Genomic DNA, 14808 nt, shown 5'->3' with positions numbered 1-14808 from the left:
GGTGGGATGCTGGCAGGGGCTTGCACACCAGGGCTGGGGACCTAGGGGATGTCTCAGAATCCTGCCACCATGTGGGGCAGCACCTGTGCTTAGAAGGAATATCTCGGGGGCAAACTACACAGTGCCACTTCCTAAAATGGCTGGAAACAAATGCATAGTGTTGAGGACTGGGTGATTTTAAACCTTGCATCTCAGGTGGATCCCCTGGTCCCTGGAGGAGTGCAGGCACCTGCCTGGTGGAAGTTAGAATTCTGGAGTTTGCAGGGAGGCCACAGGTGGCATACACTCCTGAGACTTTTCCTATGGAGAGGAGGGGTCGTGTGTCCTGTCCACCCTAGCCTGCATCCACCGTGACCTGAGGAAATAGAAGCCGGTCCTAAATTGTTTACCTGCTGCTTCTAAAATCAGTGTTCTTAGGAGGCCAGTGTTGCCGTACGGTGTCAGTGGGACTTACATGTTTTCTCTGCAGTGCTTTTCCTGTGCACAGACACGGGGGCATGTGGGACACAAGCCTGTGGAGGCGTCTCCTGGTGTGATGCCCTCTGTCCCTTGGTCCTCTGCTGCTCTCCCCCTTCCCATCCCTGCAGGCTGGAAGCCGCCCCTTCCAGCTGGAGTCATGGGAATGGAAGGTATTGGGTGCTAGTCTGCTCGGGCTGCTGTGACAGCACCGCAGACTGAGCGGCTTAAACAGCAGAAGTTTATTGTCTCACAGTCTGGAAGCAGGATGTCCAAGATCAAGGCCTTGACAGGACTGGTGTCTCTGGGGGCCTCTCTCCTTGGCTTGCGGATGGCCGTCTTCTCCCTGTGTCCTCACGTGGTCTTCCTCTGTGCACACACATCCCTGGTGTCTCTCCCGCTCCTTATAAGGATCAGGGCCCCACCCTATGACCTCATTTCGACTCAGTCACCTCTTTAAAGACCTTATGTTCAAATACAGTTGCTGAGAAAAGGAGGGCAACTTATATCTAATATGTATGTTATACGTAATGTATCTATCATATATGTATAGACATACACATGTAATGTGTAACATAGTATATATAAGTTTTACAGTATATGTTACTCTATAATGTATATGATATACATATAATAAAAATAAGAGTAATGCAGGCCAGGCAGGGGCGTTGCAGGGTCGGTGTAGGGTCCACAGTCAGGGCTGGAGCTCCCGCTGGAACAGTCAGCTGGACTGTGGGGCTTCAGTGAGGAATTTTTGTCTGTCTGTTGAGGTGACTAAGGGGTTCTGTGATGCTCTTCTTCCACAATGACTCCTGAGTCTGGGTTTTAAGGGTCCTGCTGCTGTAGGAGTTCCTGGGAGCTGCAGGGCCTTTCTCTTTCAGGCATCCTGGAGCTGCTCTGCTGCCACTCCCTTTGCTTTCCATGGCTGGGACGGGTCCTCCCACCAGGACGGCCGGTCACCGAGGTCTCCTCATCCATTGCTCTGTGTTTCCAGGGGCCTGTGCGGGGGTCTCCTTCCGGCTCAAATGCCTCCATCAAAGTTACTGTTTTCAATACGTGCTCTGCTGGAGTGGGCAAGCTAATGTTTTAAGATTTCAAGGCAGATGGAAACTGACTTTATTTTGGATGAGTTCTGTAAATGGAATGTAGTCAAGATAAACAACCCAGAGAGTGTCACGCCCTGCCTCCTCCGGCCAGGTCATCCCCGCCTCCTGCCTGTCCCCAGGGCCAGTGTAGGACCACTGGTCTCCTGGCAGCTGCTGTCACACTGGGGCCCATCCAGCTCACTGTCAGCGTGCACTGCCCACCTCAGTGACCGCACAGCGAATTAGCTTTTGGAAACTTTCTTCTGGAAAGGACAGGGCCTTTCGAATTCCTCTGTACTTTCTGTGGGAAGCCAACAAAGTGTCCTGATAAGGAAGAAAGACTAAAGAGCTAATGTTTCAATGATAAGAAAGTCAAGGTTTGATCTTCAAAGAGGAAATAGGAACATAGTTAAGTGATGTTTCATTTGTCACTCATCAAGGCTGTTTGTCCACTGGGAAGAAGTCAGACTGTGACAGTGAGTGGGCAGTGCCCTTGGGTCGGGGCCGGGGGACTTGTCACAGCTGGAAAAGGATGCCTCACCTGAACAGCACCCTGGCCTTGCAGGGAGGGTTGGGTCCAGAAGAATACCTTTGTGCTCACATCGAGGGCTTGATTCTATAGCCCCCAGGGGTGCTATCTAGTGCTTTGGTCTCGCCTTGAATTTATTTTTGAGGACAAAGTTGTATCTAATTTATCTTTGTTGGCCCTATAATGACCAAACTACGGTGGATCTTGAAACAGAGGAATGCAAGTAAATAGAGGCTTATAGTGGAAGGGGCTACTTCTCTTTTCAGCACCTGGGGCAGCTGATGCTAGGAGCCCCTGGAAGTCTGCCATGGGTTCCCTCAGATCCACAGTGTGGAATAAAATAGAGGTCTGACACTCAGGACTCATCACCCAGCGCTCAGGAGTCAGGTGAGACTCAGACTCGCTGCTGAATTGTTCTCCGGGAGCTCAGGCAAGGAAGTGTGGGGGGCCAGTGAGAAGGTGATGGTGAAAGTGAAGTGTGTTTTAGGGCGTTTTATTTTCCTAACAACATAACTCAGAGGATTTTTTCATGCAGTTTTCTCATGTAGAATGTCATGTTGAGATAAAGTCTTGTTTCTCTGCTTATTTATAAAACGACAAAACTGCCTCCAAGGAGCTCTTAAAAATGCCCTTTGTAGGATTAATGAGCCCATTTTTCCATAGTAAACAAAAAATCTAAAGCAGAAATCTACCCGTGTCTTCATTCTACTACCTATTTTTTTTTTTTTTTTTTTGCGGTACACGCTCCTCTCACTCTTGTGGCCTCTCCTGTTGCGGAGCACAGGCTCCGGACGCGCAGGCTCAGCGGCTATGGCTCACGGGCCCAGCTGCTCTGCGGCATGTGGGATTTTCCCGGACCGGGGCACGAACCCGCATCCCCTGCATCAGCAGGCGGACTCTCAACCACTGCACCACCAGGGAAGCCCCATCCTACTACCTATTAATCAATAGTAACTATCAGGGGTTGAAAGCTGACTGTGGCAGGCACTGTTTTGAGTGATTATCTACTTCATCTTGAGTGACGTGGAGGGAATACATCTGCTGTGATCTCCATCCTGCAGAAGGCACAGAGGTTCTACTAGCTGTCTCTATGAATTTGTCTATTTTTGTCTAATTTGTAGGGACCTCATAAAAGTGAAATCGTACAGTGTTTGTCCTGTTGTGACTGGCTTATTTCACTTAGCATAATGTCCTCTGAGTTCATCCATGTTGTAACATGTGTCAGAATTTCCTTCCTTTTCATGGCTAAGTCATATTCCACTGTATGGATATACGACATTTTGCTTATCCATCTATTGTTGGGCATTTGGGTTGTTTCCATTTTTGGGCTATTGGGAGTAATGCTGTTATGAACATGGGTAGGCAAATATCCATTCGAGTCCCTGCTTTTAATTCTTTGGGGTATTTACCTAGGAGTAGAAAGTGTAACCATTTTAAAGTGGACAGTTCAGTGGCATTTAGTGCGTTTAGGGTTGTGTAACCATCACCACTACCTAGTTCCAGAAGATTTTAATCACCCCAAATGGAAACCTGTACCCAGGAAACAATTTCTCCCCATCCCATCTCCCCTCCCCTCACGCTCTGGCAGCCACGAATCCACCTTCTATTGCCATGGATTTGCTTGTTCCAGATATTTCATATTACTGGAGTTTCACTATATGTGGCCTTTAGGAATCTTCTTTTAAATGCTTGTTATTATGGAAAATTTCAGCATACCAGAAAGTGGCACGAAGTGTTCAATGAGTTGCACGTGCCCATCACCCAGATTTGGCCTCCATCGATCTCCTCCAGACTTGTTAACGGCTGTCTCTTTACCAGGGAAGAAAAGCAATACGTGAACCGATTCTGGAAAGAAATCCGTGTGGGAGACTTTGTGCGTCTTCGCTGCAACGAGATCATCCCTGCAGACATCCTACTGCTCTATTCGAGTGACCCCGATGGGCTGTGCCACATCGAGACGGCCAACCTGGATGGAGAGACCAACCTGAAACAGCGCCAGGTGGTCCGAGGCTTCTCTGAGCTCGTAAGTGGCCTGGCGTGTCCAGGGTCCCAGGTACCACGTTCCGTGGTGCTTCCCATGCCGGCCCTCCAGGCCTTCGAGCACCTGCATCCCCTCCATCAGGCCAGGCTAATGGATGGATGTGGGACTGAGGGTCTGAGAGGACCCCAGTCCCCCTGAGCGCATAACCGGCCTGCGGCTATGGGAAACAGGACCCAGTTTTATGACTCTGATTTCCACTGTACACTTCGTAGATTTGGAGTCCCTTTAAAGTCACTAGGAACACTTGGGACTGGCTGACTGTCAGCATTTACCCAGCTGTTGCTTTCATTCTAGCACAGCAGCGTCAGCAGTAATGACCTGACCCCAGCATGTGGCTCAGGAATTTCTCTCCTCAGGGGTGTTTCTGAGTTCAGTGTCCAGTCTTCTGTGACTGAATTCTGCCTTGGAGGAGCATCGACCACAGCTCAGAAATGCTGGCCCTGTGGGGAGTGAGAAGTAGGAAGGGTCCCACCACCTATACCCACCGATAACCTTGTGGCCGGAAAGTTCAGACCCTGTCAGGGGTTTCCAACCTCTGTCCCCCTCCAGGTCTGTGCAGAGGATGCAGGGGTGCCAACGCCAGGGCACAGAAAGGAGCATGAGCCCTCGGGGATCAGGAGGTGTCTGGCAGGGCAGTGGGCTAGCCCACACCTTGTTCTCCTGACACTGAGCTGCCTGTCTCTGTCACTCAGGGTCCTTGCCATCAAGGACGGAAGGTTTAAGAAGTGCCTGAGGCAGTGAGCTCCTGAGTTTCAGGAAGGCAGCCACTGCGGGGTGGGGGGGAGTCTCTTCCTCTGTCACATAATGGGTGTCAGTGTCACACACTGGGGATTTTCTTCTTCTGTCGTTGGCGCCCTCTCGGTGAGCTCTTACAGGAGAACCAGGCCTTAGAATCTGGACTGGGATGGGTCTGGAGTAGTTGGCTTGTTTTATAGCCTGGGGTGTCCCTGGGGCACTGTCGGCATTTGACGTAGGGCATTAGTTGTGCAGGATTGTCGGGGGCGGGCGCCATCCCCGCATCCCGCTATGAGTGTCCGTGCCGTTTACCCTTGGTCACTGGGACAGCCGAAGGCACCTCCTGCACGCTTGCAAAGGGCCAGATGGCGTCCCACACCCAGGGGCTACTGGCGGCCTTGGTGGCAGGACTTTCTGAGCCTGACCCTCGCCCACCTCCCGCGGACGGCCCGGACTTCCTCACCAGTGTCTGGATTGCTCTGCCCTCGCTTCTGTCCACCACCAGGATTTCCTCATTTTCATCTCCTTTTGTGCCAAGAATGTTTTTGTGAGCTGCCTCAAATCTTCCTTGGAACGAGGCAAAGCATACATAAACGTTAAAAATAGTATTTTTTTAAAATGGGATGCTCTTCTCCCAGATCTGGAGAGTTGGTGACAGTGCTTGTTTGGGACCCTTGAGGCCCAGCACTGGCACATTCAGTGCATTCCAGCTTCTGCATTGATTGTGCTCCAGGGTTTGGTAATAAATGTGGGCCAACCTTCCCCTGCCGTTCCCCCCCCGGCCACACGTGCATGTGTCCTGAGGTCGCCTCACCCCAAGGCTTCTCCCCCAGGCCTGCTCCAGTCCCCCAGAACCACTGTTCCCAAGCTCTCTCCAGGGCACAGGCGTGGGGACGAGCCCTGAGGTCAGCAGGGATGGGCTTGGATTGGAGGGAGGTGGTGACCGCACAGGCTCTAGCTCCATCCAGGTGGAGTAGCCAGTGTGCGCAGAGGGTGCCTGTAACATAAATGGATGCATCTGTGTATCTAACGGGCGAAACTTCAGATGCTGTGGAAAATCTGGCGAAACTGCAGAACCTGAGAGCAGAGTGGATCTGTTTGGGTGGCGGGTGGGGCAAAGCCACGGGGGTGCATCTCCTTGGTCAGCTCTCGGGAACAACTTTCTTGTTTCCTATCTTCTAATTTGTTCAGCTGCTGAACCCAGTAATATCTAAAAGCCTCCTCTACCCACTTTTCTCGCTGGTGCTTTGTATAAACGTGCTGTTTGTAAGATGGATGTTGAAATTCCAGGATCGCTACAGACACATCCTATTATCCTGCTGCGTAGGGCCCGTGCATGCCTGAGGCGGTCAATGGAGCTGAGCCGTAACTTAGTCAAAATGGCCAAAATTAAGAACCAAAACCATTTTGATTAAAAAAAAGTTTCTTTATCAGCACCCAAATTCTTCAATATGTGTGCACACTCTAGTCCCTCTTATTGGTATGTTTTTTCACTTTCTGTTTTTTTCTCCCTCTTTCCCTAACATCCAAAGGCATTTTTCTGGTACCTGAATTCTTGTTCATACATTATTATTCTGAAATGTATGAACTGCCCCATGGAAAATAAAGATAGGAAGTCTCTGGCTTTTAAAAGCCTGACAATTGGAAAACCAAGGTTTGGCTATAACATTACAATGCCAGGAACATTTCAGTTCTATGTATTGAAGTGGGGTTTTCACGGGTGGAGTCAGCTGGCGTCTCAGGCAGGTGAAGAGCGGATTCCTGTCCAATGCACAGTAACACAGTGCCACGTTGACGAGGGCTCAGTTGGAAGTGCAGGCCCCTAGGAAAACTTAAATTAGGGGTGATTTGCAAAACTAAGGTGAAGAATATGAGAGGACTTTGACATTCATGCAGGGGCTGGGTGTATCTGTCAGGGTCCAGTGTGGAGGCAGAAACCACAGCTGATTCGGTCAGGGCAAGTTTGATGTAGAGAACCCCTCATGGGGGATTGCACAGTAAAAGTGAAGGGACTCCCCAGAATGCAGAAGAGCTGATAGAGGGAACAGCCAGTGGTCCTGGTGGTAAGATAGCACCCAGGGAAGAGGCTCCCAAGCCTGAGTCTTGTTTTCACGGCCGAGGGCATGGCTGTCCCTCATGGGATGGCAGAAAAGTTACTGAGGGGCGGGCTGTACCAGTGGGTCAGCCCTCACAGGTGCAGGGGAGCCATCCACTGGGAGGTGCTGGGCCTGGGAGCTTGCGAGATGCTGGGACAGGTGCTGCTGGAGCCGGGTGCTGGGGATGCCACCCTCTGTGTGGGGCTCCCACTGCTGCCGTGGACGAAGGCCAGGTGGCGGCTCTCTGGACAGCAGCCCCATGGGTCCCAGGCCTGTATATGCGAGGTGTTCAGGAAGGCATGCAGAGAGCAGCAGCCTGGGCTGGGGTCTGAGGCTGAGCCTCAGGGATCTGGTTTCCCTGAGCTGAGAGCTGGGGAGAGCTTGTGCAGGCTGGGTCCTGGAGAACAAATCCACTGACCCTCCACCTGAAGGCCAGCTCCTCCCTCCAGCAGCCTTGGCTGACAAGACAAGAATGTGGCTCCTCTTCCCACCCTCTCCAATTTCCAAAGTCATTTATGAAGTGCTTGTTTGCTTGGGAAAGGATGCTAAGAAAGAGGGAAGTGGTTTACATGCTGTAGGGTCTGGTCATTTAAGGCAGTGGGACCAACACCTAGAGGACCCAGGCCTGCTCACCAGCAGACACTTGACACTGAGCAACAAGAAGAATCCCATTAGGGGATTGGGCTTGGAAAGTGGCCTTCTGAGAGGCCTAGGGAGGCTCCAAGAAAGAGGGCTTAAATCGTATTCTGAAGGCTAGGATGGGAGGGTTTGGGTGCTGGGTAGGTGTTTCAGGCAATGATACAGGTCAGGTGATGTCTCAGAGGTGGAAACAGGATTGTATATAAAGAAGAGAGTTAGACAAATTGTACAGAATTGAGGGGCTGGAAGCACAGCGAGGTGGGGATGCATGGCTTGCCCAGACCCCTGAGTCCAAGGGGACAAGGCCCCCAGACACCTTCGGCCACCCAGCCATCTTGCCTCTGGAGAAGGAAACGTAGATACTGGCACTTCAAAATAAACATTTGATTTAAAAGTTGGGGTCATGGGAGTTCCCTGGCGGTCCAGTGGTTAGGAGTCCGTGCTCTCACTGCCAGGAGCCTGGGTCCAGTCCCTGGTTGGGGAACTGAGATCCCGCAAGCCACACAGCGTGGCCAAAAAAAAAAAAAAAAAAAAAAAAAGTTGGGGTGAAATTGGCATTATCCAAGAAATAAGAGGGACCCCAAGGCTGAACATGAGCTGTCACAATAACAACTCACATTTGTTCCAGCTTCCTGGGGGCCAGGCATTAGTTATCATGTCTCTCCCATTCATAGTGGTTTAAACATTTTTAAATCATATTTTTAAATATAAATTGTGAGGTAATGATGATCATACCCTTTTATAGATGACAAACAGGGAAGTCAGGAAATTCTGCCAAGGCCCCCCTCCCCCACCCGTCAAATCAGCGGAGAGCCCGAAGCTTCCGGGTCTGGCAGCTCCTGGGTTCGCAGGATGGGGGTTCTCCAGCGCCCTGTCTTTCCTGTTCATTGGGCATCTGTGTTGCTTCATCCCACGCGTTCATTCAGACCTGCAGCCCTGCCCGTGCAGCTGCATGTGTTCAGCCTCTATACGGGGAGAAGTTTCTAGCTCATCTGTAACATTCACACAGTCATTTCTGCAGACTGAGGAGGTCCTTAGGCTGATAATTTTACATAAAGGTCTTTTTTTTTTTTTTACAGAGACTCACTTCTGTGATTTTTCATTCTTTTAACAAATATTTATTGAGCACCTACTATGTTTGTTTGTTTTTTTTCCTGCGGTACGCGGGCCTTTCACCGTTGAGGCCTCTCCTGTTGCGGAGCACAGGCTCCGGACGCGCAGGCTCAGTGGCCATGGCTCACGGGCCCAGCCGCTCCGCAGCATGCGGGATCCTCCCGGACCGGGGCACGAACCCACGTCCCCTGCATCAGCAGGCGGACTCTCAACCACTGCGCCACCAGGGAAGCCCGCACCTACTATGTTTTAAATGCCATTCTAGGCACCCATCAAAACAGGTAAACGTCTTTCCCCTCATGGTGTTGTGTGACGTGTGAATAGGTAAATCGGTCAGAGGTAGACTAGGGATACTGCTGAGGATAAAGCAGAAGCAGGGGCCCTAAGCGTCAGGTGGTGTTGGAGTTTCAGAGGGGGTGGGGCCCTGAGGCCATGTAAGCCACGTCGGTGTCAGGGAGGGGCCGTCTAGGAGGGGACTTAACGTGGGGGTTAATTTCCTGGGAAAAAATGTTCCTCCAGTTTGTCTCTTGGATGGACTTGTGGGATTGTTGCCCCCCCCACCCCGCCCGCTACACCCACAGGGCCATCTGCTTCCCACAGTTCGGAGCGGTGATTGTGGGAGCTGCAGGAAGAGCTGAACCCACAAGCCTGCCGAAGCTCGCTCTTCCCAGGCGTGTGTGGGTGTGTGCACACGTGTGTGCATGTGTGCCTGGCGCGTGCTCCCGATGACATTAGTGTGGAAATTTCCTAGGCTGGAAAAAGTCTGAGAAGCACTACTTTAAAAAGATGTACCTAATGTCTAGATTGGCACGGATCCTAAGACAGTGACCTGGCTTTTCCTCCACTTTGCACGTAGATTTTACTAAGTTACCACCAGTATTGGGTGCCAGACTCTCTCAGGCAGTGACAAAGCTCAGAGTTTCCTTTATGAGGGAGAGTCAGTCCTCCCCCAAGTTACTTGACAAAATTCAAGGAGTTTAGAATGACTAAAATTCCAAATATGTAGGAGACACAATTAATATTTTTTTGTTTCTACCTACACATGCTCCCAAAATTATCTCTACCACAGGAAAACTAGGGGTGAAAAGTTGGTTTGTAAGATAGTTCTTACACCAAAGTTTCTTTTTCCTTAAGCTGTTGGAGTATTCAAATTAGCTATATTCTCTGCTGTGGGATTGAAGAAGGAAACCATCTGTCATCTAAGTGGAAAACAAAGACAGCTGGCTGAGTGTGTTAATTGGATTGGTCAATATCAAGCCTTGGCAAAAAGATTCATGGTTTTCTTTTACATAATGAAATATAGTCACTAAGCTCATAATTTATACTGTGAGACATTTTTATTCTCATATTTAACAATCATATACTTTTGTTGAAGGATATAAATAGGTAACAGGAAAGACTATGAGAAAGAATTATTTTGAGAATATAATAACTATATTTGGACTAAAAATTTAATTCTAGCAAGTGTGGATATTCAAAGCAATTCAGTTAGGTAGGTAATATAATTATCTGAGACATACCATGTTTTATAATATCAACTGCGTTTACTTCATGGGGAATGTCAATTTGGTTGTATAATAAGACGTTTTGGTTTCCAATCCAGGTGACTTTGCCATGGATTCTTTGCCTTGAACCTGTGGTCTAGGAAAGCAGTGCTTACAGAGAGTAAAGTACTGTAATCTTAATGAAAACAACTAAATGCCAAGAAGTTGATAATATTAGGCTCCCCTGAAGTATTAATCCTAAAAGATCTTATTACAATATATAGAAACTTCAACATTTGTTTGTGTGCATTTAACTTTGCGGTTTTTTGTTTGGTTGGAAGTGGTTATTTTCTATTCTAGGAAAAAGACAACTAAAGCAATAAGGTTTTTGTTCTATTCATGGTGGTATACAATGTGAAGTTTTATTTTTCTTTGTATTTTCATTGGAAAAAAAAGGAATTTAATCAAATTCCAACTTTTCTAAATGTAGTTAAATTGCATCAGCAATCGCAGAGTTTGAGGCTCTGTGTGTGTGTGTGTGTGTGTGTGTGTGTGTTTCTGGAGCAGGCATTTCTTACCAATAGAAGGAGCTGGCAATGTGAGATCTGTCCAGTTGGCAGTAAGGTCCTCCTCACAAGTGGGTATGGGTGTGTATGTAGACGTGTGGTTGTGTGCGTGTGTGTTTGCCCACGTGTGAGTGTATTTGTGTGTGGGTATATGCATAGGTATGTGTATGTGTGTGAGAGTGTGTGCGTGCAAGTGTATGTCCCAAAGCATAAAGCAAAAGGAGCTAAGCGTGCCCAGGTTACCACTTTTGACTATCTTTGAGGAGAGGATAAAGATTCTTTTCCTGGGCTAAGACACACTGTTCTAGCAGTATATTGATGTGCAGGAGCTCATTCCTGGGGGACCTGGAATTTTCAGTCTGGTTGTTGAGCATCTCCTGTTCACCGCTTGCATTAGGCGGTGGTGCCCAGGCAGTCCCGTCTCTGCACAGTGGACTGTGGGGCAGTTTGTTCCTTGATGGGGTGTCGTGCCTGGGGCTGTGTCCCTTCCCCTGGTTTTCTGAGCAGAGCCCCCGACAAGAGGAAGGTCCCTGTTCCCACAATATGAGACCAGTCACCACAGCATTTGATTTTTTTGAGTTATCCTCCTTTTGTTTCTGAATGTTGAGCCTAGTTCCCCATTTTACCAAGAATTACTGGGGAAGTTATATAAAGCTTTCAACCTGCATGTGCTCCTCCAGTGGAAGCCAGTGCTAGGTTCTTGTACTGGTGTGAGTGCTTCTGAGAGTCTGGCCTCCCCACACAACAGAACAAAGCAGGGATCCTTATCCACATCTGCACGGTCATCATGATGTCCTGTGAACCAGTCCTTGTATTACCTACCAGGGTTCTTGGCCTTCCCCAATCAGTAGAAATTGATCAGAGGCCAGACAAGAAATTCAGGCAAGGCTTTACTGGGGCCCCTGCTACAGCATGGGGGTAGTGAGAACAAGTAACAGTTTCCCTTGCTCACTCCCTGGCGGGGGTGGCGAGCTGGTTCCTTGTATGGGGTGTGTCTAGGGGTCGGGCTGGAGGGGTGGCTTAGGAGGTTTGCCCACCCCTTAGGTGGTGCTGTGTGCAGGGTGCATGCCCAGTACCCTGCTTTTGCTCCTGACCCCCTGCTTTTGCTCCCGGCTCTTCAGCAGTGGCAGTTGGGTGTGTTTTTTGGTCTTTTTGTATCTTGTCCATAATGTGCCCCAACTGTGCATGCATGCAGTTATTTTTAGTCCCTTATAGTTTCTTTGTATTTTGTAGCTCCAGGAGACATTTGTCTAGGTGCAAGCACTGCAGCAAAGGGTCCCAGGTCCCAGGTCCCAGTCTGTCTCACTTGTAAGGGGAAGGGAGCTGTGCTACAGAGCACACTGTTACCTGCTTGGGTGTGGATGAAACTGTGCTCCTGACATCTGAATTGGGTTTTAAACCATATTGAGATACATTCGGGGCTTTTCCAGCAGTGCTGACGAATAATCCATACTGGGGAAGGCACTGGGATTCGACCTAGCAGCTCCGATTGGCATTGTCACCCAGCTGAGGTCAGGCTGAAGTTTGTTGGTTTCCAGTGGAACCTCTTGCATAACAGATGTGTCAGGGCACCTTCCCCTCCAGCAACCAGAGACAGTGTGTCATAGCCAGTGACCAGAAATCTTCCCCTCCGATCCAGAGAGGGGACACTGAGGTACATCTGCATGGGTTTTTGTAAGTTTAGAATTAGGCCAAAGCTTCAGAATTGTTCTTTGTTGCACACACACACCTAACCCTAACCCTAACAGAAATATCCACGTGTGAGTCTTGTGTCTTTGAGAAAAAAGGAAAAAAATATTCTCACATACTTGTGACGAGTGACTTTTCAGCACATCTTCCTGCTGTTGGTTAGAAGTGAGCCCTTTCGTTTGGGTGGTAAAGAAGGCTGGCTTCAAAGGACTGCAGATCTAGGTTTGTTTTGGAAGGAACATCAAACGGCTGGTTTGGTCATCCGGCCTTTATCAAGCATTTTGGAGCCTTGACCATCAGGCAGGAAATCTTGTGAGGACAGACTTTGTGAGGTTGATATGAGGACAGACTGAGAGGGGGCGTGTCTCTCTCAGCCCTGGAGACCCTCCTCCAGGGCCATGCGTGTTGAAACCCTGCTTGGATATTCTGAGTGTTGGTGTGTCAAGGCTAAGGGCGGGCAGGGAAGATGTGCCAGGAGGGTCGGGCTCTGTAGCTCAGGTGGGACTGTTTGTCCCAAGCACCAGAGATCAGAGGCTCAAGACCACTTGGATTTAGCAAGGTGGGGGCCATCTGCCTGTTCTAAGCCATCCTGCACATCGTGCCCCTTGGGGAGATGGGCATCTTTGTGACAGCTGCCTGCCAACCCCCTGTTGACCCTGTTGACAGGAGACCCTAGGGCTGGCACTGTGCAGAACCCGGAACTGGGGGGGCTCTGTGTTAGTGTTCAGAGAGCTTGTGACCCTTCTGGTGAGAATGAGACTGTCTGCGCCAACCCCCACCTCCACCCCCGCCTTGGGTAGTGGTACCAGCTGACACTCACCCAGCACTCACTGTGTGCCAGGCCTCTCTGAGCCTCACAGGTCACTGCTTCCTCTGATTCTCTTGAGGGAGGTGCTGGGACACCCATGTCATCCAGGTCCCGTGTGACAGATGAGCCCTGACACACAGAGGGACTCAGCCCCTTGGCCTATCATGGGGCAGAGGGACAGTTGGGACTCAGGGCCACCTCCGGAGAGCCCTAGACCATTGCTGTTGAATATACAGGATGAGGAGGGCCGGGCCGGGCTCATCCACAGCCATGGGTGCGGGGGGCGGGGGGTGGCGGGCAGAGCGTGGCCGTCCTTGGGGTGTCCAGGGTGAGTCTGGGGTCCTGTGGTCGCACTGCCACACCTGGTCTGGCTGGCTTCCTGCCCAGCTTGGAGTGTGTGCTTCTGATTCCACCCCTGTGGCTTGAGAGGCATAGGAAATGTTTGCTTTATTCTAAGCAGAAGAAGCCATTTGTTCCACTGATTATACCTTTCACAAAAAAAGTCCACAATTAAAGGCGTTGAGCTGCTGTGGCAGGAGCAGGTGGCCAGGACACCGCTTCCTTCTACTACCCGCCCCACAGCTCAGGAGACCCCTCTGACCCTCCCCTCCCCTTGGTCATGGTCACTCCTCCCCAGTGGCTGTCACAGTCCAGTCATTTCCCGGCCACCCCAGCCCAGCACTTGGAGTTACCACTCCCCCGACCCTCCCTGAGTGCAGAGAGCTGGTCCCAGTCCTTTGGCTTCTGCAGTGCCAGGCCTGGGACCCCGACTGGGAGGCAGCCCCTCATGAGGTGTCACCTCAGCTGGGGACACCCAAGGCCCTTGTCCCAGATACGTGACTCTGAAAGGTCCCTTCATGGAGAGCATCTCCCCTCCCCTCCACAGAGCTCTTCAGAACTGTGAAAGCTGCTGGCAACTAGCCTGGGGCAGTGGTCTCCACAGCTGACATTTGCTGGCACTTAACCACTTAACAGTGCTTTCTAGTATGGTTGACCTAAACCTGCCCTGGGGGGGGTACATGGGACCCTCTGGGCTGGGCCCCCCAGTGCTCTGCCTACCTTCGTGTGCGGTGGGCAGGCGCTGGGCTGTTCCGAGCTCCCCAGGGTTTCCCCAGGGCTGAGGACAACTGCCCTGAGATAAGAACAGTTGCCTTCCTGTTTTACAAGTAAGGTGGCCCAGGTCCAGAGAGATAAGTGGGCTCGCCCCAGTCCTGCAGCTACAAAGCAGGCATCCTGGCTGCACTGCCCATTCCTGCAGCGCCCCTCTAGCTCCTGCACTCACCCTGCAGGGGTGCTTGAGTCCATCCTTCCTAGGACAACACCTGACTTGGCTCCTCCTTGCACCTTCCCAGTGTGTCCACGCAGCGTCTTCCCCCTGCAGTTGGCCCTGAGCACTGCTGCAGTGGCTGCTAGAGTCATGTCCAAATGGCAGCTCTCCCCTTGGCACTCTGGCTCAGAAGCCTGCAGTGGAGGCAGGCACTTCAGAGCATTGTGGTAAAGTTAAGGGACAAGTCCCTAGGCCGGAACGGGCAGAAAAGAAATTGATTACTGTCCAAATATCTGACTA

The 14808-nt window shown here is 50.6% G+C and overlaps 1 protein-coding gene across 4 annotated transcripts in view; it reads left to right on the top strand.

The window, feature by feature from the left end:
* Positions 1 to 14808, top strand: part of ATP10A (ATPase phospholipid transporting 10A (putative)) — a 188381-nt gene that overhangs the window by 72662 nt on the left and 100911 nt on the right. For all 4 annotated transcript variants that reach the window (XM_082618102.1, XM_082618100.1, XM_082618101.1 and 1 more), the window contains exon 2: positions 3889 to 4093. In XM_082618102.1, coding sequence (XP_082474228.1) covers positions 3889 to 4093 — 205 coding nt within the window. The remainder of the gene's footprint in view (positions 1 to 3888; positions 4094 to 14808) is intronic.

Source organism: Mesoplodon mirus (assembly GCF_964341445.2).
Source record: "Mesoplodon mirus genome assembly, chromosome: 4".
Taxonomy (NCBI): domain Eukaryota; kingdom Metazoa; phylum Chordata; class Mammalia; order Artiodactyla; family Ziphiidae; genus Mesoplodon; species Mesoplodon mirus.
This window is presented reverse-complemented; position numbering and strand designations above follow the sequence as displayed.